Genomic DNA, 25,699 nt, shown 5'->3' on the forward strand with positions numbered 1-25,699 from the left:
TAGAAATTCCTTCCGCGCACCAGCGAAGTCAAAATATAGTCAACTTCGGATTCTTTTAGCGAGATCAATTTTATTTATTTTTTTTACGCGAAAAAAAAACTTTTTTTTTTTTTTAGTATAGATATTTCTTTTTTTTTTTTAAATATGTATAAATTGTGGAAATCTCTTGTCGAGTTTTATTCCAGACGCTGATTTGAACTCCGTTCATAAATCTGTCGGTTGCACTTTGCACTTTCTACACTTTCTCCTTTTCCGTCGTTTTCTTCAAGGCTGCCCGCGGCGCCGACGATCTATTGTTTTGGTTTGCAGGTATAGCGATAAATTGTCGAAGAGTCGTTTACCTTCTCTGTCAGATAAGGTTTTTTTATTGCAGTTGAGATTTATTTTGGATTTTCTACGGCGATTAATTTATATTGTGAGGACACCGAAAATGGTACGTTTAAATTATTCGTGCAATATTTTTGTGTATTAGTTTCAGTAATAAAAATGTCACGTTTTTTTCAGAGTGTCACATTGCATACAGATGTTGGTGACATAAAGATAGAATTATTTTGCGAGATGTGCCCGAAAACGTGCGAGGTATATTTCTACTACATATGTTAATAATGTTACAATCATATATATAACCTATAACATTCATCCCTTGACTTTGTATAGGATATCTCATAGGAAAATGCTAAAATATTTGTATACCAGTTCATTTTATTGATAAAAAGTAATGAAAAAGTGCTAATAATTACATATATAATCTAATAATAAATATTTTTAAAGTGCGCACCATTTGAATTTATACAAAATTGTATTCTTTTTTGAAAACTTGTAAAAACTTGTTCTAACACGTCATTTTTAATGTTATTGACTATCCTTTTAATAGCTGCTATTAAATCTGGCACTGTTGAAAATATTTATCATTAGTTTATGTGAATTTGTTATTATTAGCATTTTTTTCATTACTTTTTATTAGTAAAATAAATGCATACAAACATTTTATTTATATCCATTAAAAACTGTAGGCTTCCCTCTTTTCAACACAATTTTGTTTTCTCAATAACTGCATGCATTAAAAAATGACAGCTGATTAATCTCAGCATTTTTCTATGGGACACTATATAAATGTTTTCCTTTTTTTTCTTACAGAATTTTCTTGCTCTTTGTGCTAGTGGATATTACGACAATTGTATGTTCCATCGGAACATAAAAGGCTTTATTGTCCAAACTGGAGATCCCACAAATACGGGTAAAGGTGGAACCTCTATATGGAACCGTAAATTTGAAGATGAATTCAAAGAGGAATTAAAGCACAACACAAGAGGTCTTGTGTCTATGGCTAACAATGGTCCTAATACAAATGGGAGTCAATTTTTCATAACATATGCGCCGCAGTCACATTTGGACTTAAAATATACTCTTTTTGGAAAGTGAGTTTATTTCTTGCATTTATTTTTTATTTGATAGCAAGTAAATGTAATTACAGTAATAGCAAGTAAATTGTAATTTTTTTAATCGGGTTTTTATTTATTACAGAGTGATTGATGGTTTGGAAACTTTGGAACAATTGGAAAAATTACCAGTAAATCCTAAGAATTATAAACCACTCGCAGAAATGAGGATAAATAATGTAACTATACATGCTAACCCATTAGCAGGATAAACTTGTGAGTGATTGAATGATTTTTATTATTTATTATGTCATAAGTAATTTATACTAATTCCTTAAATCAATATAATTTTTTTATTTGCAAAATATTAAGTTTAATAATGAAAAAATATATATCCTTTTTACAGATTTAAGCTTATAAAAATAATACCAAGTATTTTTACATTGTATATACACCTAATATTCTCTTGTTACGTGGATCAAATGGACTTTGAAGATACATTCTTGCAGGATATCTTTTTTTCCTTACTTCAATCTGGTAAGTACCTGTTTCTAAAAATTCTTTTGTAATATTTTGTCCATTTGGTGGTGTGATGTATCTGAATAAAGAAAGTAAACATATAAAATATTTACATATATATATTTATCTTTAATATTTTATCAATTTTTTTATTATCTATTCAATTTACTTACGCCTGTCCAATACTGCTTTTAAAAGTATATCCACATTCAGCTCTTCTTAGATAACCAACTAATTGATCATTTCTATAAACAGTTTCCAGACCCCATAATGGTACATCACTAAAAATTAAACGAATGTTGATATATAAATGATTTATTGAAATATTGATAAATCAAAATATTGGAAAAAATATATAGCAAAGCAATATATACTTACTCATTTATGTGTAAATGCACTAGTCTTTTTTTTATTCCATTTTTACGATATCGTTCAATAGCTGTTTTACCTAAGTATTTGCCATTACTGCGGCAGAGAGTTTCTAAACCTGCTTCTATTGGATTGTCATCTGATCTTAAGTCTGTTCCCCAAAGACGAGTTCCTGATCGACAAATTAGCACAATTCTGACACGATTAGCACATAGATTAAATGATATAATAATATTGAACTGCTGCCTTACCTTTTTCACAACTTAAACTGTGGAGTGCTCTGTAACCAGCTAATTTCATATCATATTCTTTACCACATTTAATTAAAGCTTTGTATACTTTTTCACACGAACTTCTTGGAATATGTAATTCATAGCCAAGTTCACCCACAAAACTAAGTCTAAACATATGCACCAGTTCACCATTTATTCGTACCAGTTTTGAAGTGCAATATGGAAATGATTTGTTTGAGAAATCTTCTTCGACTAACATTTCAAGAACTTGACGACTATAATAAAGAATAAAAAATATGTTAAATGAACAATATGAGATATATGATGTCATACATTTTTGTCATGATTTTTATATATATTTGTATTCGTATTTTATTTGAATACATACCTATTAGGACCTTGAACTGATAAAATTCCTATCTGTTCTGTGACATTATGTACAGATACACTGAACTCTTTTTCTCTTACTATTTTGCTAATATGTGCCCAAATATGATATGATGACGTGCCTCCAGTAACTAAAATCAGAAATAAAGGAATTAATAATGCAGAGTTGCTAGATGAAATATGATATAGAAGCATGATAAGATGCAACAATTTAAAGTCGTACCGAGATAAAATGCTTTTCCTTTAAATATGGGATCAACTACACCACCCAAGCCGGATTCTAGACCAGTAATCATGCAATCGCCTTCTACACCTCCGTTTTTATTTAGCATACAAGTATAAACAGTCTTGTTGATCTCTCGATCTACTTGAGATGTAAATATATAATCCACCGCCTTTTTCGAGTCTGGACCGCATATGTAAAATTTCCCGAAACTCGACATGTTAAATAACGCAACATTATTTCTGCATGAAAGCGCTTCTTCCCGTATCTAATAGATATATAAAAGAAAAAATTATAGATTTATTTTTACTGAAAATTATTTTTTGGATCCTGTCTCAATTTTAAAAAAACTTACAATATCGTCATGTGGTGGAGAGTCAAATGTACGTTCCGTTTTTATTATATCGGCGTATATATCATTCGTATTTTTTGGTTTATCATAATAACCACCATAATCGTAAGGCAAAGTTGCAGCTGTTTTATTATTTAGCAAGAACCATCCTGGGCGTTCCCATCCTTGCCGTTCTTCCATGACGGCACCTTCATTAATGAGTAACTATAAAGATAAATAAAATAACACTTTATTGATAAATAAAAGAAATAAAAATAAAAAATAATTGAAAAATGTTGACAAAATTTGAATATTTGCAAAGATAACATACATTATGGAAAGGATCTGTCTTTAAATTTCTGCCAGCTAAATATTCATCATGTGTGAAAAAAATCTCAGAATTTCTTGCATAAGCTTCATGACTTCGATCGTTTATCCAATTTAAGTTTTTCCTTTGTTCTGGTATAAATCTAAAAAGAGGGAGAAAACATTAATTTAATAAATATGAATAGAATGATATTATATAATTATATTGCTGATATACATTATGTTTTACATATCTATATATAAAAGAAGAATTATTAGTATATTTGAAAGTTAAGTCATTAAGTAATTTTATAATGTTAAATTATATTTCATATTTAAAAATTTAATATCTCTAATTCAAAAATGAATCTTTACCGTCTAATATCGCGCTCAAACATGTATTTGTCTGGTCGTCCATTAACTATCCATAATGCTATTTGTTCTCCGCAACCACCTCCATACATCATCCCAGCGCTGTTATATCCACAGGAGTAATAAAAACCTGTGCAGCGTGGGTCTTCACCTTTTGGAGACATTGTTATATTTTAGACTTAATATTAGCTTAATGTTAATGAACATAAACATAGATTGTAATTAATGATTCAATTTTACCCATTATAGGTCTATGGTCAGGAGTGAAACTTTCTGGACCGCACACTGTTGTTTTTACTCCAGTGGTTGCCAGAGCAGGTATTAATTCGTTCATCGCTTCTACATGTGCGTTGAATACATCCCAATTCAGCTCGTACAAACTAAAGGAGAAGTCTTCTGGTGCCTTTTAAGTAAGTTTGAGAATTAATTAAGGGAACTTATATATGTATGGCAAATTTTTTTTATAATATAGACGTACAACTTACACATTTCAACATAATAGGGTTTGATTCATAACCACCGCAGCTTAAATTTCCACCCTGTACCCGAAAATAGGTATCACGATCGTTATCTCGGATGTTTGGCAATCCTTGTACATCCATTGACTCAGTGACGATGTATGCATGTTTCATCGGTATCAACGGAATATCCAGTCCTACCATTTGCGCTATCTTCCCGGACCATGCTCCAGCAGCGTTTAATACGACGTTAGTTTTTATAATACCGTAAGGTGTTTCTACTCCACGAACGATCTTATGACCATCATTATTCTCTGTGAGAATTTTAGTCACTGGACAATCCTCGATAATCTAGAATTTTACTCAATTAGATTAGTTTTTAATTGTATTATATTTAATTTGTAATCAAAGCAAAACTTCAACTTTAGCTTCTGTCATTTTGTGAAAATTACTATTCTTTACATATACAAATATTCAAATTAGTAATATTCGTGTAGACTGATTGATATGAAAGAGGAAAATGAAAATTACCTTGCAACCGTTTGCCTTTGCTGACTTTGTTAATGCATTTATTAACATAGCAGGATCTATAGTACCATCTGCTGGAGAATGTATCGCAGCCAGAAGTGCCTTCTCATTTATCAAAGGAAATATTTTCTTCGTTTCGGCCGGATCAATCAGATATGCATCGATATCGAAATTCTTACAGCCAGTAATTAATCTCTCGTACTCGGCCACTCGCTCCTGTGAAATACAATGCTATATTTAATCTCTGAAAAATTGTGGACCAAGGCATCAATCAAAATGCTCCAGAAAAAGCTAAGATAAGACTCACAGAAGTGTTAGCGATAAGAAGTCCACCATTATTTATCCATCCTGGATTTACATCTGTCTCTTCTTGCAAAGATGCGTAAAGCAATCTCGAAGTTTTCAACAGCTCCATTTCCATGTCGTTTACGCCGCGTAAACACCATACAAGACCTGCTGTGTGCCATGTTGTGCCAGATATAAGCTTAGATTTATCCAAGAGTACAGCATTGACACCACGTTTTCCTAACTGATAAAGCGCATTGCAGCCGGCACTACCACCACCTATTATAAGAATTCTTGTATATAAATACATTGTATACAAAACTTGTGTTTATAAACGTTAATTAAAATTAACTGTTATTCAGCTGAAATTTTTTTCTAGAGTTAGATTCCAATATCATGAATAAACCTCAGTTAATTTTAATTAATGAATGCATTACTGTAGAATATCTAGATAGTTTTTATTTAAATCTAGTCCTTTTTATAATGATATAATTAGTTACCTATTATTACAACATCTGCATTATTAGGTATTTCAATGTTCTTTGTCTCATTCTTCCCATTGTACGTAGTGAACGCTCGGGTATTTTTAAAACCCCATTTAGATAACTAAAAAAATAATATTTATATATTAAGTTTTTACAAAAGTATAAATAAAATTATTAATTTCATAACATAATTAGATGCAATAAAATCGAATATATATATACCTTATTAGTCACTAAACGAAGCATTTTATATGCTTTATTATGGGATCAGCTTGTCGTGTACAACTGCAAAAGATATTGAAACAAACTGGACTGTAGTTCTCTCAGTCAGGATGACTTGTTGCTCTGTTGTGGTTTATCTTCAAAATTATACTGTTTATAGTGTATATGTTATCAAGAAACTTGTCGTCACATTTTTTAACGTCAATTTCTTTTTCGCGCGTGATATCAGTTTGCGTTCGCGGTGAAATGCATGTTTGATAAAAAAAAACTGATTTCCGTACAGCTCTTTATAGTTAAAAAGAAGATTACAAACGACGTCACAAAGCGAGAAAACATTACTCAATGTATTTGCATACGAAAGGAAAGACAATACTCGACAGGGGACTTTAAGCGTTATAAAATTGTGTGATTACGTTTAATCTCTGTTATTGATGTTATTTTTTTCTAACGTGTGTGTGTGTGTGTGTGTGTGTGTGTATTTCGCAAATTTATGCTTTAGTATTTATTGTAAATTAAAAATATTTATTTCATCACGTTAATAATAATAATAATAGGTAAAGGAACGGTAATTTCGTCATAAAATTAGTCTTATCTCCTCTTACTAGATAAAACTATTTGTGTATTATCGCTCTAGATTTGTACATATATCTAAATATTTACTCGCCTTATATATAAACTCGCATTTATTGAAGATAGAATTTTTTCTGTTGCTAACTCTGTGGAAAATGTTTATCATTGTTGGTGTTTTTTATAACCTTTTTACCTTTTTTTATGTATCATTTTTTATGTACTTCCTTATTTTTTAGATTATAATTATATAAAAGAAATTAAACAATATTTTTTTCGATCTTGATATTATATCAAAATAGTTTAATTTTTAAATTCTATTAAACTATATATATATATATATATATATATATATATATATATATATATATATATCTGTATGTATATTTATATGTACACGCATAGCAATTTGTATGTCTTTTTATCAATAAGTATAATTCAATAAATGCCTGACGAAGAGGCTGATGACATTGCGATACTTATTATCTGCAGCGTGATTTGATTATATCCTAAAAATAACAAGACTGACGGCTGTTCTCGCTACATATTAATTTTTTAATATATAACATGTAGTCATATTTAAAAATCATAAAATATATGAAAATATTTTGGTAAGTTTGGACTTAAAACGTAATATATTCTAAAATGTTCCGAAATATATATATATATATATATATATATATATATATATAAAACAATTACTCAAATTATTAATGAATAATAATTAATAATTTCAATAAATAAAAGCGTAAAATCAATGTAAACTATCGAAATAAAATTTAATTAATCGTAAATTCAATATATTATATATCTAAGAATAAAAAGGACATTTCTAAATAAACTTATTCTTAGTGATTTATTTATCGTTCTGTTATCGTCTACTATACATTAAACTAGATATTCTACAAAAGCGATACATATATTAAGTACAGTGTGATGTCGTGTAAGAAAAATAGGATTTTTTTTGGATGATCCGTGAACACATCTGTAAAGAAGTCAACAAAATGCCATTTCAAACACAAATAACACTTTTATTTAGCGAATGACTTATAGCGAAGTGTGCTCTTCGCTCGCTAAACTATCTGTATCTTCAGTGTCTGAATTAGTTGCAGCTTGCACTCGAGCGTATTCGTTGGTGTCGATGCTTTTGCAAAAATGAATTGCATATTTCAGTTTTTGTCGTAGAACTATTTTGCACGAATATCTTGGCATTTTCAAAAGGAAAAAGCAGGTATAACTTTCAGGAAGAAACTGGTCCGGTGGGTTGTACTTGTCCATTACCTAAGAAAAAAGAAAATCGATAAAAGAATGATATATATATACGGTGATACTTTGATATCGAATATAAAGTGCAATTTTTTTACTTGTAAAACAAAGTCTCTGCCTCTAAAATCTGCAATTGTGCGCGGTAAACGTGTCCTGCCCCAAACAAAACGAAGGAAAAGCGATCGTTCTTGATTGGAGAATTCGTCCATAACTTCCCAAAACCATTGAACAAGCGGTGCAGTTGCTTCAATACCTGCAAAAACAATTGTTAAAAATTAGAAGCTATAATAGATATTATATATATATAAAGAATCATATATATAAGGAATTTTGAACCAATTATAATCTTATAGAGAATTGGATTAAATTTTGGAAATTATCTATAAGCGCTTAACACTTTCATTTCTTACATAAAAAGTTAGTACCATAAGTATTTTGATACAATATAAAAAATATCGAAATAGAGTATTTACCTTTATATGTTGCAACAGATTTTAATAGATTCAGTGGTATGTCTGGACTGCCACAAACCATCGTTTCAAGTTCAGAACCGCTAAATAGTGCCAATAGGGGCACAGGAACGACTTTCGACAATCCTTCTCGCACAGCTGCTACTTGAGCATCAAATTCGTGTAGCCTATAATCTAGTGCCAATCTCACATACTCATGCCTATTTTCTGGTGTTATTTTAAGATATCTGAAAAAATTTAAAGAATAGTTTATTCTTTATCTATCATACAAAAATGTTCTTCTTTTAACTATATTATTAAATCTAGATTGTATTTTTTCATTAAATATTATTTCATAATTTAGTTTAATAATTATAACAACATAAATTTAATATATCTTGCATTAGCATGCAATTTTAAAATATATATAACGTATAATTTGCAAAATAACAATTCAACTTACATATTTTGTAAAATATATATGTAAATCTGTTTTCTTAATTTATCATATTTATATTTAAAGATATATTATATTGCTTTTTCAATGTTTAAAGTAGGCTAGCAAATTTTGCACAATACAACGCATATGTTATAATATTATTATTGTATAATTATATATAATATAAATATATTTATATATATATATATATATATATATATATATATAAAATATATATATATATAACATAATAAAAAAAATACCTGTTAGATAGTGCCACATCGTGTCCTGCAGCGGAGGGAGTAGAAAATGGCATTTCTAAACTCTGAAAGACTTTTTCATCGGGATCCATGTCCCTTATACAAAGTAAGCCAGGAACGTAATCCCTATCAACTTCCGTCAAATCTGCGGGCGTCAGAGGTATACCAGCAAGTTGCTTCCAAACTGGCTCGGCTAGATTTAAACTCAGCGGACTACCCGTTCGTATAGCAATGCCCATCAGGATGCCTAAGAATTGAAACATGTTCATGTGCAATTGGGAGTCCGCCATAGGGTTCAGTAAGAAACAGTCTCGGTTCGTGCCGTTGTCCTCGCGACCGTTTGGTGTTGGTATAAATAGTGGCAAGGAACCGTTTTGCAATTCGTCGCACATCTCTGCTATGCTCTCACTATAGCCACCTCCGCAATCGTCGACGCTTTCTCCTAAATTAAATAATACAATTCATTAGCAATTTCATATATTTTATCGTATATAGGATATCTGATATAAGGTGTCATATACAACCGAAAATATACAAGTAGATTTTGTTATTTGGAGACAATTTTTCTTCAGCAAAAATATTAAGGCTTTAATAATTTTTGAGTTATAAGCGATTGAAAATAAAAGGTTTTTCGCAAACTAATCCTTGTGGAAGTAAAATATTAACAAAACCACATTCTCCAATTAATTTCAAGTAGAGTTTACTTGAATAAAATTTTAATTTAAGGTTTCGTTATAAAGATACATGATGGCAAAAATTGGGAACATGCAAAAAATGATGGCCTCCCTCGACATTGTTGCTGAGGAAAAATCGTCTCCGAATAACGAGATCTATTTGTATATTTTCGGTGTAACACTTTATGTCAGACACTCTGTATAAAACCTGATATATAAACAGAATGCATACCGACAAACTTTACTTTCCAAACTCTGTGAGGTAAAAACAATACATCCTGCGTCAAAAGAGACATCTTCGACACCATTTGACCGAAAACAGACTTGATACCATCCGGTCCAGCCAAACCGCCTTTAGCTCTGGCCCTCTTCACTTGTATCCTGTTCAATTCGATCACAGGCCCGTGCTGACGATCTCTCACCATCGTGGCTTGAATGACTTTGCGGAATGTAGCTTCCTTTATACTGTACACTAGCATAGGAGCCAATTTGCTCAGTCCGATATGACCGGTGATCGGAAACATAGCCAAAGCAGGGCACAAGAGTTCCGCGAAATGGTGCAGTAATACTAATCTATTGCGCAGTACGGAGTACGACAGGTCTTTGACCAGGTCGTATTCCATGGGCGTGGACGCTGGCATCCTGCTCTGCGTGGCTTTCGCAGTGCTCCAGGCTAAAGTATGCGCGCTACCGCAAGCGACTCTCGTGATCTTCTTGCCTTGCAACGCGTGCACCAATCTCGGCCGGTGGAGCGCGCTCGTGGTACCGTCGCCGAGCTGACCCTCGTCATTGTCGCCCCAGGTGAAGACTTCTCCCTTGTCCGAGCACGCGACGCAGTGCAACGAGCCCGTGGCTATCGAAATGATCTTCTTCCCCTGCAACGCGGCTACTTTGCGCGGTCTACGTACATGATCGTCCGTGCCGTGTCCTAAACGGTGATAGTCACCTTTACCCCTGTACAAAGATAAAAGATTAAACATATGACAAAATAGGAAAGAAGATAATGATCATACTGTATAAAAAAATAGATATCTATTATTACCAGGTATAAACTGCTCCAGATCTCGTCAAGGCGACTGAAAATTGACTACCGCATTCGACTTTAATTACGCCAAGTCCGGCTAAGGAATCTATCTTCAATGGAACTTTGCAACCATCGCTGCCGCCTCTACCTAACTTCCCGTAATCTCCGTCGCCCCAACTCCACACGTTATCGTCGTCAGTTACACAGAGCGTTTGCGCATCACCACTTCCGCAAGCTACGTCGATCACTTTGTAGTCTTGTAAAGCTTCGACCACCTTCGGTCGTAATTGATCGTCGCTGTCTCCGTGCCCGAGACGTCCGTATCGCCCTGCACAATCAATTATTCCTTTTAACATGATGTAATACATATATATTTTTAGTAATTTCACATATATGTTTAATGTTTTATATATGGCTTACATATGTAAAAAATTAAAATATACAGAATACAACATAATACGTAATACAACATAATAAAATAAAAAGTACATTATATATTCTTTTTTTCATCTTTGCACCTTTTCCCCAGGTGTACAGCCAACCAGCGCTCGTGATAGCGGCGCTATGATGACCACCACAAGCTATATCTAAAATTTCCACGCCGAGTAGATCCTCAATCAATTTTGGCCGGTCGTAGGACATCTTGTTACCGTGTCCCAGCTTGCCGTCGTCGCCCTCGCCCCAGGAATACACATGACCTTCCGAACTTAGAGCGAGGCAATGTTTTCCTCCCGAGCTGACGGCCACTTTTTTAATGAACACGTGCTGTATCGATTCCAATAGCGTCGGGATCATAACGGAATCCGTTCCTCCTATTCCAAGGCGTCCCGCAGCTCCGTAACCTGCAAAAATATAGCAGATTAAAATTTAATACATGTTACACAGTAATATTAAGAATTCTTCGTTACCTGTCGAATAAACCTTTCCATCGGCAGTTACAGCAAACAGAGTTTGTTCGCCACCAGCCAGCTGTATCGGTCTGAGTGCGGACAGACTTTCGCAGGGTGCAGGTAGTTTAACCTTCGGACCTTCCAGGCCACCCAGCTGACCTCTGTGATTGTGACCCCATCCGTAAATCGCCCCGGAACCGTCCCATGAAAGCGTCCAGTCCTCCGGTCTACGATTCAGCCATTGTAGCAGCTGCTCGTCGTGTCCCTGTTTGAATATAACGTGATTTTCGTGATCCTTCGTGTGCTCGGTGTCTCCGTCCATCGCCATTTCGTTCAGCTGCTTCGTGACCTCGTGGCAAAACGCTTTCGGTAAAGGGATGCGATCGACCAGTGATTTTGCCACGCGCGCAGCAAGGCAATACCTGCGGAACCAGGACCACTTATGCACCTCGGAACAGAACTGCATCCCGTCCAACTCGAGGTCGCACGCGAGCGCCACGAGAACCTTGAAGAAGTCGCTGTGCATCAGCTGCTTGCCACCTCTGACCAGAGGATCTTCGTACGCGTACTGCCGTAAGAGAGCTTGTGGCAGGGAACCAAGAAGAGATGAGAGCGCGACTTCAGGTCTGATACCGGGTCCGTTTGTATAAACTACCTGTAATTTCCTCAACGCCCACATCCTCTGCTGCGCGGACAGAGTGCTCAGTTGACTGCATTGACCCAAGGCGGTGGCCAGACGAGAGGCAACGTTTCTGTCAGAATTTATCAGACTATTGTCCATGAGTAAATGTTCGGCCAAGGCTATAGTTGGCTGCGACAGCACGGCTCGGTCGGATCCGAGCTCGTACGGCGCGGTTTTCGCTTGAATGGGATACACCGTAAATTTCCAGCCCCAGCCATTGACGGATCCGTCCGAGCAGAATCGCCATTTCAGCTCGTCCCCTTGGATCTTAATCTCTGGACCCCACTCAGTCCATTCTCTACCGGATCTGACTGCCACCACTCTACCACTTCCGTCCATTATTGTGAGCGGGTCGTGTCGCTTCTCCGTGGAGCACTGTCGATCGAATTCTACTCGAAGAGCCTCCGCGCCAGATATTTTCACATGACCCGTCAACGTGGTGTCGTCTATATAAGGATGCGGTGTCTCCTGCACCACGGGTTGCGGCGTGTTGTTAACACAGTTGCTATTCGCCGCAGTGTCCTCCAGTTCCGTTACGCATAGTTCCAGCAACATACTGCCGACCGAACTATTGATCTTACCTAGGGCGATTAATACCAACGATATTGTTTCTTTGGCTGATGAGTAAACTCTGTTGGCTACCGCTAGCTTCAACAGATCCACCAGAACTCTGGCGTCATCTTCCGTCAAAGCCGACGTAAACTCGTCCAAGCCGGAGGCCGTAACGCCATCCTCGCCCACTACTTGTGCATTGGATGTTAAAGTGGCGGCTATAACACTCATCGCGCTTGTGGACATCCTTGAAGCGCGCGAAGATAAACTAGCAGAACTAGACATAGACATGGCTAACAAGGCTAATGGATAATCCTCCGACTCGGGAGTCATTTTGGGACTAGTCGTCACGACGTTGACCGCTTCGGCGACGTTTGCTGGAGCTTCACCTCCGCCTTGCGCAATGTCACCGACATTCTGATAAACTGTGTGCTCGGTACTCGATGTCATCGTTACCTCGGATGGTGGAATCACATCCATTACTGGCGCCATCGGTGCGTGCTTCGCCGACGCGCAGCCGTTTAGCGTTGAATGGCTCTGCAAAGCGGTTACTATCGCTGCCCGTGCCTGCATAATTAGAAGAGCGTTAATAACATGTTGTAAGGCTTGCTGCTTGGCAACGTTGCTCTCTAGCGAAAGTATTATACTGGCGAGGGATGATCTGGTGGCGATGACGTTACTCGTCGTGGAGATTACGCCGTTTTGCTCAGGTGCGTTAATCAGACCTAGACACATTTGGCCTAGCGGATCTCTCGCTGTTGGAAACGTTACCGGTTCTTGATTTCCGCTACTTGGCTGATCGACTAATACCCAGGCTATGCTATGACTAGAACCACAGGATACCCTGTTCACTCTTGCATCCTCCAGCTCGTGTACCAATGATGGTTTTCGGTTGACGCTCGTTGTACCATTACCTTGTTGTCCGTGATCATTATCGCCCCAGGCGTACACCTGGCCCGAGTCGGTCACCGCAAGACAGTGCAACGCACCTACGGCGACATGAACAATCTTCTTGCCTCGAAGACCTTCGACCAACGTGGGCTTGCGAACATGATGATCGTTACCATGACCTAAACGAAAATAATCTCCCTTCCCCCACGTCCACACCTCACCGTATTTCGTCAAGGCGAGGGAAAATTGCGCGCCACACTCCACCTGTACAACACCTAAACCGTTTAATCGATCTACCACTAAGGGTGTATAACAGCCATCGCTTCCACCACGACCGAGTTTGCCAAAGTCACCGTCGCCCCAGGAATACACGCAGCCGTCAGTAGTCAAGGCCATCGTTTGTGCGTCCCTGCTACCGCAGGCCACTTGGACTACTCGATGTCCGACCAAGGTTTGCACCAGCTTCGGTCTTGTTTGCGTCAGGGTATCTCCATGACCTAATCTACCATATTCGCCTAGACCCCAGGTGTACAGTTCGCCGTTGCTCGCGATTGCCGCTGAATGTCCTGATCCGCAAGCGATGTCGCGAATCCTCTTCGATTTTAACGTCTCGATGAGCTTAGGTTTATCTAGCGACATGCTATTTCCGTGTCCCAGTTTGCCATCCTCGCCTTCGCCCCACGAGAATACTTTGCCATCTTGAGTAAGTGCCAGAGCGTGTTTTCCTCCTGAATGCACCGCCACCTTTTTAATGACGAATTGACTTAAGAAAGGTATGGGCTTTGGTTCGCACACATTATTGTCGTCTCCTAAACCCAATCTGCCGTTCGTTCCTTCTCCGCAAGCGTACAGTTTGCCTTCTTGACTGACGATAAAGAGAGTTTTGCTTCCTCCGGCTATATGGATAGGTTTTAATTTTGATAGGACTTCGCTGTAAATCGGTAGTTTGATCTTAGATCCCTTCAGACCTCCTAATTGATCTTTGTCGTTCAAGCCCCAAACATAGACGGCTGATTGTTGAGGAGGCGTTGCATCGATGCTCCGTTGCACCGCCACTTGCTCTTGCAAGACTTCCCAATCGGATGCGAGGAAAGAGACCGAAGTTGTCAGCTGATTTTCAAACATATTCTGGCGACCAATTACGCGTAAACCGTGTATCTTGCAATCTATGCCGCCATTTCTACATTGCTTAATCGCTATCTCTACACAGGGATAATATTCCTTCAGATCTTGAAGAAGCGTAACGCTAGTATCCGAATAACGTATGGTTATCGTTCTTAATTCCACTAAATTGGTGAAAGAGTCTCCGACGTTAACCGTTATTACCGAAGGCATGTAGCTACTATCTTGTGGATTGACGATGATCTTCAACGAGTGTATCAGAATTCCGGACAGCATCTCGAGACGAATCCAGTGCTTTCCTTGCGACCCGCAACTTTGCCAATATTTTCCAGATCCATCTACTAGACGTGTTGCCCAGTTCTCTCGCGAAGATACGCTCAAGGTTCTGATGCATTTGGACCAATCGTCGATCAGATATGATTCGGATAGATCTTGTCTATGGTATCTGCCAGGTTTTCCTGCATAAACAGCCGCCGAACCTGGTTCCGCAATCCTATTGAAACCGTGTCGGTGTGATCTCTTGGTGTAGAAACAATTCTCGCATAAATTATAATTATCACAATACTTGCACTTGAATCTGGGACCAGAAATCGGCGACAAGCAGCACGAATTACATATCACGGAATGATGACAAGATGGTACCTTCTCCATCTCGGAAACGCAACCGGTCCAACCATGTTGCTGCGGAAAATCCACGGATACGTTCTTGCCGTTATTAGTTATCGCTGTGACCACTCCGACACAATGATGATTTACAGATCCCCAGTTATACTTTGGTTCTGTAACCGATGCCTTGACTCGAACTTTATCGCCGACCTTCAACGCAGGCGGTGGACCTGGTAAAGATGGTGGATAGCCGAGCAGTTCTATATGAATAAAACGCACCCAGTACATTCCACCTTTGCGTTGCCACGCAACTTGCGCATTCAGATCGTGTAAGTTTTCCGCATCGATCTTCATCACTTGGCCGACATCGCCATATTCTACTTCCTCGTAGCTCTTGCAGCAGCGTACTAACATACCTGGAACGACATTGTCGCGTACGTATATAGCGTATTCGTCAACCGACAGAAAGTCCGAACGTTTCATGAATGTCGATGGTGTACCACCCGCAGCACCACCCTCTTGTCCCGACGGAGAATCATCCAGGTCCTCGCTGATCGAATCGTCGCTACCGTCAGTCAATCCATCCAGGCTGGATAAAGTTTCCGAATCACTGAGAGCGGCGTCTGGATTTTCCAACAGCCAGCCCACCACGTTTTCCGCCGTCACGCTGCCTTGCTCGGCGACGCTCATACTTTTGATAGCCAATTCGACGCTTTTCCTGGGAAAACCCATTTCCACTAACTGAGCTACCAGAGGGGACGCAGGTGCCGCTACGGAACTTCTTCTTGCCATTGCGTTGCTTTTACAGTGTCTCTTCTGGCTCGACGTTAAGGAGACCAATGAGCAGTCGGATGTAGGAGTAGTAGGATCCGAAGTCATGCCGGTTCGCTGAATAGGCGTGTGTCTTAGTTCAGAGACCAAATACTGCGAGACTGCCAGAGCGGCCTCTTCTAGCTCTTTACGTTTAAACACCGGTTTCAGTGGTTGCGGCTTCGTAGCGCGCAGCAACATCTCCTGCAAGAGCATGGAAGTACGTCTTTCGTCGTCATTGATGTCACTGGTCCATTGATACTTCAAGATCTTCCGCAATTTCGACTGATAAGCAAGCATTGCTTTACTAGCGTTCAAGGCCGCGAGTTGTTGCTGCTGGCTTCGCAATATCGAGGAATTGACAACGCCAGCGATGACTGGCATACCGCCGGGTCGTTTATCCATTCCGCAAGTAGCGCCTGAAAATAAATTGGCCCAGATAGATATAAGCGCCTCCGTTAAAGGCATTTTGTCCAATTGAAATTTATCATTGATTCGCTTCACTGCGTGAAACGGAACTATCTTCCGCGTCCCGTTGCCGTTCCACAACTGCATGACGATCTTGGAGTGCTTCGTAAACTTGCAGACCGTGCCCATCTCACCGTCGGAATTCACCAAACCGCCGATTCTTATTCTGTTATCCAAACCACCGATGACAATGAGAGTAGCCATGATTGTACGTTGAATACACAGACCATTTTCGCCACCGTTCTCGTTCATTTGTATGTGAAACAACGGACTATCATTCCAGAGATCTACTGTCAAAGCCAATTTAGCAGAAAGAAATCTGTTTATGGCTTCGTTCCAACCCGGGAGAGAATGCAAGTACCTAATTAACCATATTAATTCTTCGGCTACTGTAGAACTGTACGACGCGGTTAAAGACATACGACACTTGTTCGAATGAAGCTCAGTACCGGAAGTGATGTCACATGTGAGCGCAACTTGACCTAAGATCTCGAAGGACTTTTCCAAGAATTGTGTCATGTCGCTCGAGACTGTTTCCACTCCCCACGAGGGTAGAACGGCAGCTAATAACTTGGTGATCATAATTTGTTTTTCCAGACAGGGTTTGGTCTCATCGATGATGATACTTAATAAAAGGTCAAGCCAGGTCTGCGAGCTCAGAGACCTGCATAATCTCGTTGACTTAGCAATCGCCCTCAAAAGACTAAAAGTAGCCCAAGTCTCGTGATGCTGTCTCGCTAGCTGAACATGCGTGGCTGACTCGCTGGATCTGTTTGCAGTCGATATTATACCATGCAGAGTGGACGTGAGAATCTTGATGGATGTAACGGGAATTTTGTCCGCCTCCACGCCGCATGAAAGCAAAATTATTCGTAGCAAGGTCGTCGACGCTGATTTGAGGCAAGTGGTTGGATGTAGCTCTTCCGCGCGAAAGCCCACGGTGTTCTCCGTTTTATTCGCGTCAAGCGAAGCGTCGCTGTCACTTTCGTCGCTGTCGTCATCAGGTGGGGTCGGCGGATCCGCTAATTTCAGGTCGTATTTACCTTCCTTACCCATGCGATACGAATTCGTCGCGCCGTTGTCCCACTGAACTCTGATCCATCCGTCGCCGCCGAGTTCGCTGATCACTCTACCTACTCCAGGTGGTGGACCATCCTGATCGCCCCATTTCCAATCGGCACCTCGTACAACTCTAGTGCCCACCTTCATCAGCGCTGCCAACTCCATTCCGCTGAGCTGTACGGTCGGCGGTTTGTTCTTCTGAAGGGTGTCTTCGTAAATCGCTGAAATTTCAGGCTTGACTTTCGGTGCCTCGGCACCGTCTCCGCCCTGCTGTCCTTGACCTTCGCCGCCTTCGCAGAAAGTTGCTGAGGATGGTCCAATTTGTCTTAACAAAGTCAAGATACTTGATAACAGGCCTGAATTAACCAACAAGCCGATTTCGTTGGCACATTGATAATTGGTCAACATACCAAGGATGGTCAGTAGGAATCTCGCTCTTGGTAATTTTCGCAACCATGTATAAGTACCTTGATTCAAGCTACTCTTCCCGCTGACTTTCTGCTTGTTCGGCAGCTCCGCCTGTATGACATAAGTTCGCAAAGCTTGTACTGCCCATGAAATGACCTCCGCTTCAGCCAGAATAACCTTGGATTTTTGATAGGGAGTAGTCAGCTGTATATCGTACAAACAATGTGCGATTCCGTCGCTAAGAGACTTGTTTTCATACGTTAACCCGAGCCAGCCGTTGAGCAAAGAATATTTCACCGATGGTATCAAATAATCCCTCTTCAACAGCTCTCGCATCATCGAGATACCTTCCTCTCGCATTCGAGCACGTTGCATTTGACAGTACATAGCACGACGCAAGATCTCGACGTCTCCACCGATGCCGTCGTTGATGACGAACTCGATGATACTCGTCATCAAGCCATTAGAATCAGCGGTAGCCCACCGTATCGGTCCGTGTCGAATTTTTTCTGTCATTTGCATAATTTTGTTCTTGATGTCCGATATATCCTCCAATTTTGTAGAAGAAGAAGCCACGATGATCGAACCTTCCTTGGAAGAAGACATCGTATCCCCATCCGTCGATTTGTTCTTCGTTTTAGCATTTTGTATGGACGCGTTTAATATGTCCTCCGGCTTCCCACCGGCTCCGCCAGACGAATCCTTGTTTCTACGAATATCCGTTATAATCGTATGAACGGCCCTCTTAAACCTAGGGACGGTATGCAGCAGTTTCAAATCCTCCAGTCCTTTAACTTCGTAACTCGTCGCGGGTCGAACTTCGTATAAGAGAAACCTACATCTTTCTTGCGCAGGCGCGCAGACCTCCTTGTAACTTCTGTTCTGCTGCTGTCTAATCCGTATCAAGTTCCACTTGGTCTGATAAATCGCCCGAGCCATGTCGGCCAATTGATTGCTCAGTTTCGCGCTATTAGGGGTTTTCAATTCCTGCTCTGCCAATAAAAGCGCTTGCTGTCCCAAGCCGAGGTGCTTGACAATCACAGCCATGAGGACGCGACTAATCTCTTCTACGGGATGGTCACCGCAAAACTCAGCGTGAGAAAACAGATTATTAGCCTTGGAGTACCTGTCGATTATCGCTAAGAATGCCCGAACGTGGCTGTCGTCGGTTTTATGCGCCTCCGCTAGTGCGTGTATAAACGCGATCGTTCGATCGTCATTCTCCTTCTGCTGCTCGTTCTTCGCATGCACCGGAAGCGGCGGTTCCGTGGGCGAATTCGCGGCAGTCGACGTGTTGCTTCTCGCCTCGTCCTTCTCCTCTTCATATGGATTTGGCGGTTGCAGAACTTGCAGGCCACCGCGCAAGAAATTCGCGGTAAGCCACACGCCGGCTTCTTCCTCCGCTGACTGAAGAGTCAAGCTCTGTCGCATCCGGTAAGCGTGTAGGCCCAGCAAAAATCCTAAAGCTCTCTCCGTGTCCAAGAGGGACGAGCAAACATCGGTCACTTCGATCGTGACTCGTGCATTCTCGTCAGGCTCCGAGTGGCAATAATGACCAACGAAGCAGGAATCCATCATGCCTCGTGGTGGAGACAGCTGACTGTAAGGTACGCTACATTGCGTCGAAGTCTCGTCTCGTCCGGCAACGTATCTCTGGAGTACTTCGTAAGGTGACCAGGAACCTTCGTTTCTAATATCTTGAACGTCATAGACGTTATTGTTCACCACCACCCAGAGACCACCGTCGCGATTATGGTTCTCCAGATCTGCCCAGCGAATCAACGTGGGTTCTTCCTGAATAGATATCTTGTTTCCGTGTTGCGGTGCGATGATTCCCGGCCAGGATAAATCGTCCGCCTCGTTCTTCTCCATCGTCGGCGCCAGCTTGACGAAATGATCCAGCGCGTCTAAAATCGGCGCGATCACTTCCATCCAATTCATATCGATCAGCAGCACAGGGCAGTCCACTTGCAACAGTATCAGACATGTCACCAACTCGGAAAGTAGTACGTTGATTATGTCAGCTTTCAAGACGCTAGCAATGGAAATAAAATCTTTGATAGACCGGCCGCCGATCTCGGTCGCCAATGGCAGTATTTCAGTTGCATGATCGCAGATTTGCGCGATGTACTTCTTCAACAGGGACTCCGTGCCCATCATCTCCTGATCGTGCAAATCTTCCGTGCGAGATTTGCGCGTGATACACTCGTACATTTGAGCGATGAGTAACCGTTGAAAACGTAGCAGAAGATTCAAGCTGGGCGAATTGTCGAATCTTCGTAGATGCTCATTTCGATCCGTTTGCTGTGTCGAACCTTGTTGTAATCTGGATTGCGTAATGCATGTGCCATTTCTGATCAACTGTTGAATAAGTTGAAGTAACGAGATGGTTGTGATATTCTTTACGGAATTGAAGCCGTCTTTCATGCCCTGTCTCGTTTCGGTTCTCACTTTGATGACGTTCGATGATGTGCCTATATCGAGAAAGTCTTTCTCGTCCGGCATGTCCGCTATTTCCGCTTTGATCGCAGCTTTCAATGCTAGTTCCAATCCACCGTCCACCATTAGGCTGGATACCAGCAAATCGGCCATAAATCGCTGTCCACTGTTTATGTATATATTTGCCGAACTTGATTGTTCCACGTTGTTCGATGTATTCGGTAGAAAGCTGGACAGCGTCTTCGCTCGCTCGTTAGCCGTTGGCAGCAGAATGCTCCAACCTGTTTGTAGAACCGCTTGCGCCGCTTCCTGTATCGTCGCTAATATCCCGGTCGCGCTCGCTAGATTAACACAGCGTTGCTTCAGGGAATTTAACAAAGGACTATTAGCAGCCAGTCCAACAGATTTACTGTCGATATTATGCGTCAACATCGTATGTAATTGTAAGCGGAGTAAATTCAGCGTAGCCACAGCCAGACACTCACGATCCTGCGTAGGCGGTCGTATTCCTGGTAAACCCTCGCAAGATTTACCTAAAAGCGTGTCGAGCAGTTGGAAGGTCTCCTCACATATATCGACGACAAAGGCCACTCTGCTAGCTCCACCCGACCACGCTGACATACACCAGGCGAAGCTCTGGGTCGGACCCGATGCCAAACCAATGACGGTCTTCGAGGATAATGTCGGGCATAACGTAGGCTCGGAAATAACGGGGCCCAACGTGGGGTCGATCTGACCGTAATCGTTTCTACCCCATCCGTAAACGAATTGATCCTCCGTTAGAACTAATATATGCGTTGCGCCTACAGATACGTCCTTGATCTTCTTGTCTCTCAACGATTCGATGATTTTGGGATACCTCACGTGCTCCTCGCTGCCGTGGCCCAAACGATACGTGTCTCCTTTTCCCCAAGTGTACACTTCTCCGTGGGCGGTCAACGCTGCTGAAAATTGTCCACCGCAAAACACTTTCACCACGTTGATATCCAACAGCTTATCGACGATCTTCGGCGTCCTGGATCCGTCCGTTCCTCCTCTACCGAGCTTTCCGTAATCGCCATCACCCCAAGAGAAGACTATACCGGACGCGGTGACGCATAAGGTCTGAGAGTCACCGCTGCCGCAAGCCACGTGCACAACCGTATGACCCTTCAACGTTGTTACTAGAGTCGGGGTCATAACGTCGTCGAAATTGCCGTGGCCCAATCTTCCATAATTGCCTCTGCCCCAGGTGTATAATTCACCGCTGGCGCTCAATGCCGCCGAATATGTGCTGCCACATGCTATGAACACGATGTTCTTCTCTAAAAGCGCCTCGATCAATTTCGGCTCGTCGTATGAGACGGTATCGCCGTGTCCAAGTCTACCTCCGTCTCCGTTGCCCCAGGAATACACGCAACCGTCCTGCGTTAATGCTAAATAGTGCTTGCCGTCCGAATGAGACGCGATCATCGTGACCGGTTTATCGGAGAAACCATGTACTCTCTGTGGATATTGAGTCTCGGATCCGTGATACATATTGTAAACATTGCCGTTCAATGACAGTATCATCAGCGCTCGCTCGGTGCAGCATAACTGTTTTATGCCCAATTCCGCGATTGCGTCGCAATAAAAAGGAGTGGAGCCATTTCCGAACTTCACGCTACCCCAAGCCAACACCTCCTGAAACGTTTGTCTGCAATTTCCGCTTCTTGGGAATCCGTACTCGGCATTAACCGGTGGTAAGAGAGGAGAGGCCATTCTGCTTAAATTACACATAATGATCACCGCGGCTTTTCTCAAATCGACAGACACGGCATCATCGTCCGGCAGTCGTAGATATTTAAGTAACACTTCACATGGTCCCGGTGTAACGTTTCCGTCGAGATGTCTGCGAGATTTTGTCGCTGGTATGTAATTCAATCGCCGTAACAGAGGGACGAGCGGCGCCGTGCTTCCAGGTGGAGTGACTCGATTGTCTTGATTCTTGTGTTTACCACTGAGATGAAGCAATAAAACTACAGAGTCTAATAAACTAGAAAGAGTGGCCCTTTGGACGACTAGCTCCAATAATAAGCAAAGAGCCGTATGTTGATCTGATAGGGGCACTGGTCGCCATGCTCGTCCAGTAGTTACCTCTCTGAAATTTAAAAAATTGTTATCTATAATAATATAATTAATACATCATATATTATAATTATTATATGTTATATAATTAATATTTATAATAAGATATAATATATATAATAATATATATATATATATATATATAATTTTAGTAAAGAACACATACCCCGTGACAACTTGTCTCAAAAATTTGGCTGATCTTTCTACGACTTCCAACCAAACTTGAGAAACGTTATTTTCATTGAAAAGAGTCGCCTCGGGTAAAGATTGCAACGCTTCTAATGATTCGGTCAACAATTCGCTACAAAATTCGATATCTTCCCCGGATCTCCAAGCTCGTCTTAAGTACGCGAACGAGAAATTCAGGGCTGCACGTGAACCAACGCGCGCTAATCCTAAGGTTGCCTTTTCGTTAGGTCTTGGCCTGCGAAAATTTACACAATTTTAACCAATTGTAGAAATAATTTATATGTTTAATTTTAAACAAAACATAAAAAATAACCTACTCTGAAGAGGATCAAAATACAATTGTATATCAATACTCTGGGTGCACGAGAAAAGAAATCACTTAGGAAATTTGGCCTGTGCTGTATATAATAGGAGTTTGCACAATATAATAATATACTTATATAATTGTGTGGAATTATATATACGTAATATAATATTATACTTTACGTTTTTTGTAATTTTCCAATAGACTTTGGTAAATTCAAGGTATCCTTGATTTCTTGTGGCTTATGTCGAGATAAAGCAGTGAAATATCTTCTGGCAACTATTAGCCGTTGTCTCAAACGCGTCGCTGATAATGTACTATTAGCAACTTCGCAACATAACTTGCGTTGCTCCTTTATAGATAAATTAATGCAGCCTTTTAAATCTGTTAATGCTAAAAAAAAAAGATTTGAAAACATTAATATATAAAATAATATATAATAAATGAATATAGAAAATAATATATAAATTAAAATCTAAACATAGCATCCATTATAAAATCTTTTGGAAAACAAACTTATAATAATTTTTCAAATAAAATATGACTAAGATTTTTCTCAATATATATGATATAAAAATATGTTTACATGGTTGCGGAGCCCAAAGCCATGAATCCATTATTCTCCGGGCAGATATAGCCCTTTCAACCATTGCTGCTGTTCTTGTAGTTTCTTCATCATCCAATTTCTGACACGGAGTACAATTACACCCATGTTGTGGACCACAAATTCCATCGCAGCAAAGACAAGATAATACTCTCATACCACAATAATAATGACCATTTTCACCTGAAAAAATATGCATAAAAAGTTAATTAAAAACACTCAAAAGGATTCATTGGCATACAATTAAAATTATTATAAAATTATAACTGTTTTTTTCATTTACATTTTTAAATTTCCATTTCTTTTGTGAATAACAAGCTATACATTAATTTTTATAAATAAATATTTATATTTATCATATTAAATATATAAATAAGTTTGACATAGCATAAAAAGATGACGTAGATATGAAAAGATTTTATAATTCTTTATCCTTATATTCATACCTTTTTTTGCTACGACTCCTGCAGAATTGATTAACCCATCGCTAAAAGACCCAACAATTTCACCATCTCGTACCATCTCATTCCACAATTCAGCCAATCCATCGCGATAAAGAAACCGTTGTAGATCAGTTTTTAACCACTTGGCATCCAATCTTACTTCGGGTCTAACTGTTATGTTTAATTGGCTACTCATTTTGTCTATATAATATTATTTATAGTATATGTAGACGTTTCTCTCTCTGATAAACACTCCAATTTGTCAGAAATAAAAAAGGAGCAGAGATTGCATGAAATGCAATTAAAACTAATAGGTTTGCTTTCTTCAAAACAATTATCTTCCATTCTTGCCTCGATGCGGCTGCATGACGGCTATTAATTCGTCTCTCTGACAGATCAATAAATAGAAAACGTCTCACGACTGATAAATAAATTATACCTAAAATTAAAGTCAGTTTAGGGCGATGTTGGTAACAAGAAAAATAAATAAATAGAAAAAAGGAAAGAAATAGAAAAAAGACGTACTTTGCGTGAGCTTTTCGAGACTGCTAAATATATTTTCCAGCGCGAAATGTGTTTTCCAAGAAGGGGAGGTTAACAACCAGCACAGTCTGCAATGTTTCTCTCGAAGTTCTCGTCCTTTCCATCTGTCCCGTTCTCTAGTCTCCCATCACCATCTACAAACATCCATCGCTGTCAATCTATCAGTTGTAGTTAAAAAGTCATCCGAATATTTTGACATTCGGGGGGTATCGCGTATTTTTTTTGACATACGCACGCACATACACACCCAACTGTCAACACACACACGTCCTACAGTCCGTATAATTTCCGGTGTGACAGGTCCGGATCACCTTTTTATTCTCACTAATTACTAATTGTTGATATTAGCACGATAACGCGATAATCGAACAACGTTGTTATGTACAAACATCGTTTTGTAAATCATTTCTTATAACAGAGTACATAAACATATATGTATATTTACATGACATCTCGACGCGATGGGTCGACCTGTCAAACTGTGTGTACCTGTCAGTTTCGCGCGTTTGAAATCCGCATCGCGAATTTTCAAAGAGTCTACCTGTCAAATGATGTGTCATTCGATTTTATGTGCAGTCTGCGCATTTTCATTCATGTTTAAAGTTGCGAATCGGTGCAAATCATATGTATGCACGACACGCACGTATTGATTGCAACGATATAACACATCCACAACATATCACCGGTTGGCTCAACGTGTGAGTGCATCTGATAGGTAGAAAACAAATATACATTTTGTTTTTATTTATTATATTAGTTAATATATACTCTGTTTATATTATTAATTAATATATTTTTAATGCC

General features: G+C 39.8%; 3 protein-coding genes across 11 annotated transcripts; 1 reads left to right on the forward strand and 2 right to left on the reverse strand.

The window, feature by feature from the left end:
* The first annotated feature begins 179 nt into the window (after nt 1-179).
* On the forward strand, nt 180-11,155 carry LOC114942948 (peptidyl-prolyl cis-trans isomerase-like 3). Of its 5 annotated transcripts, none has more exons than XM_085482072.1 (8): nt 180-433; nt 505-579; nt 1,138-1,418; nt 1,525-1,655; nt 1,786-1,916; nt 4,369-4,529; nt 4,675-4,826; nt 5,162-6,227. In XM_085482072.1, the coding sequence occupies exons 1-4, from the start codon at nt 431-433 to the stop codon at nt 1,649-1,651; spliced, it is 486 nt and encodes a 161-aa protein (XP_085338198.1). In that variant the 5' UTR covers nt 180-430; the 3' UTR covers nt 1,652-1,655; nt 1,786-1,916; nt 4,369-4,529; nt 4,675-4,826; nt 5,162-6,227. The 5 variants fall into 5 exon arrangements, with proteins under 5 accessions (XP_085338198.1, XP_085338200.1, XP_085338201.1 ...); XM_085482074.1 differs by having other exon boundaries at nt 180-309; nt 354-433; nt 4,675-6,227; XM_085482075.1 differs by having other exon boundaries at nt 180-309; nt 374-433; nt 4,675-6,227.
* Nucleotides 1,526-6,492, reverse strand: LOC114942946 (sarcosine dehydrogenase, mitochondrial). Its single transcript, XM_029318442.2, has 15 exons — nt 6,098-6,492; nt 5,891-5,996; nt 5,413-5,669; nt 5,109-5,321; nt 4,605-4,928; nt 4,360-4,522; nt 4,123-4,270; nt 3,773-3,911; nt 3,466-3,666; nt 3,111-3,378; nt 2,889-3,018; nt 2,519-2,775; nt 2,277-2,439; nt 2,072-2,179; nt 1,526-1,977 (listed from the first exon to the last, which is right to left on the reverse strand). The coding sequence occupies exons 1-15, from the start codon at nt 6,119-6,121 to the stop codon at nt 1,818-1,820; spliced, it is 2,661 nt and encodes an 886-aa protein (XP_029174275.2). The 5' UTR covers nt 6,122-6,492; the 3' UTR covers nt 1,526-1,817.
* Nucleotides 7,502-25,576, reverse strand: HERC2 (E3 ubiquitin-protein ligase HERC2). 5 transcript variants are annotated; one of them, XM_029318441.2, is made up of 14 exons: nt 25,437-25,576; nt 24,878-25,029; nt 24,356-24,791; nt 23,892-24,092; nt 23,488-23,698; nt 22,979-23,236; nt 11,685-22,825; nt 11,295-11,618; nt 10,795-11,104; nt 9,985-10,706; nt 9,082-9,520; nt 8,404-8,627; nt 8,029-8,183; nt 7,502-7,945 (listed from the first exon to the last, which is right to left on the reverse strand). In XM_029318441.2, exons 3-14 carry the CDS (start codon nt 24,546-24,548, stop codon nt 7,712-7,714), a joined length of 14,412 nt encoding a protein of 4,803 aa, XP_029174274.2. In that variant the 5' UTR covers nt 24,549-24,791; nt 24,878-25,029; nt 25,437-25,576; the 3' UTR covers nt 7,502-7,711. The 5 variants fall into 5 exon arrangements, with proteins under 5 accessions (XP_029174274.2, XP_029174272.2, XP_029174273.2 ...); XM_029318439.2 differs by having other exon boundaries at nt 25,341-25,576; XM_029318440.2 differs by lacking the exon at nt 25,437-25,576 and adding an exon at nt 25,143-25,333.
* Nucleotides 25,577-25,699: the final 123 nt, after the last annotated feature.

Source organism: Nylanderia fulva, unplaced genomic scaffold (assembly GCF_048542155.1).
Source record: "Nylanderia fulva isolate GAGA-0341 unplaced genomic scaffold, ASM4854215v1 Scaffold2, whole genome shotgun sequence".
In the NCBI taxonomy this organism is placed as follows: Eukaryota; Metazoa; Arthropoda; class Insecta; order Hymenoptera; family Formicidae; genus Nylanderia; species Nylanderia fulva.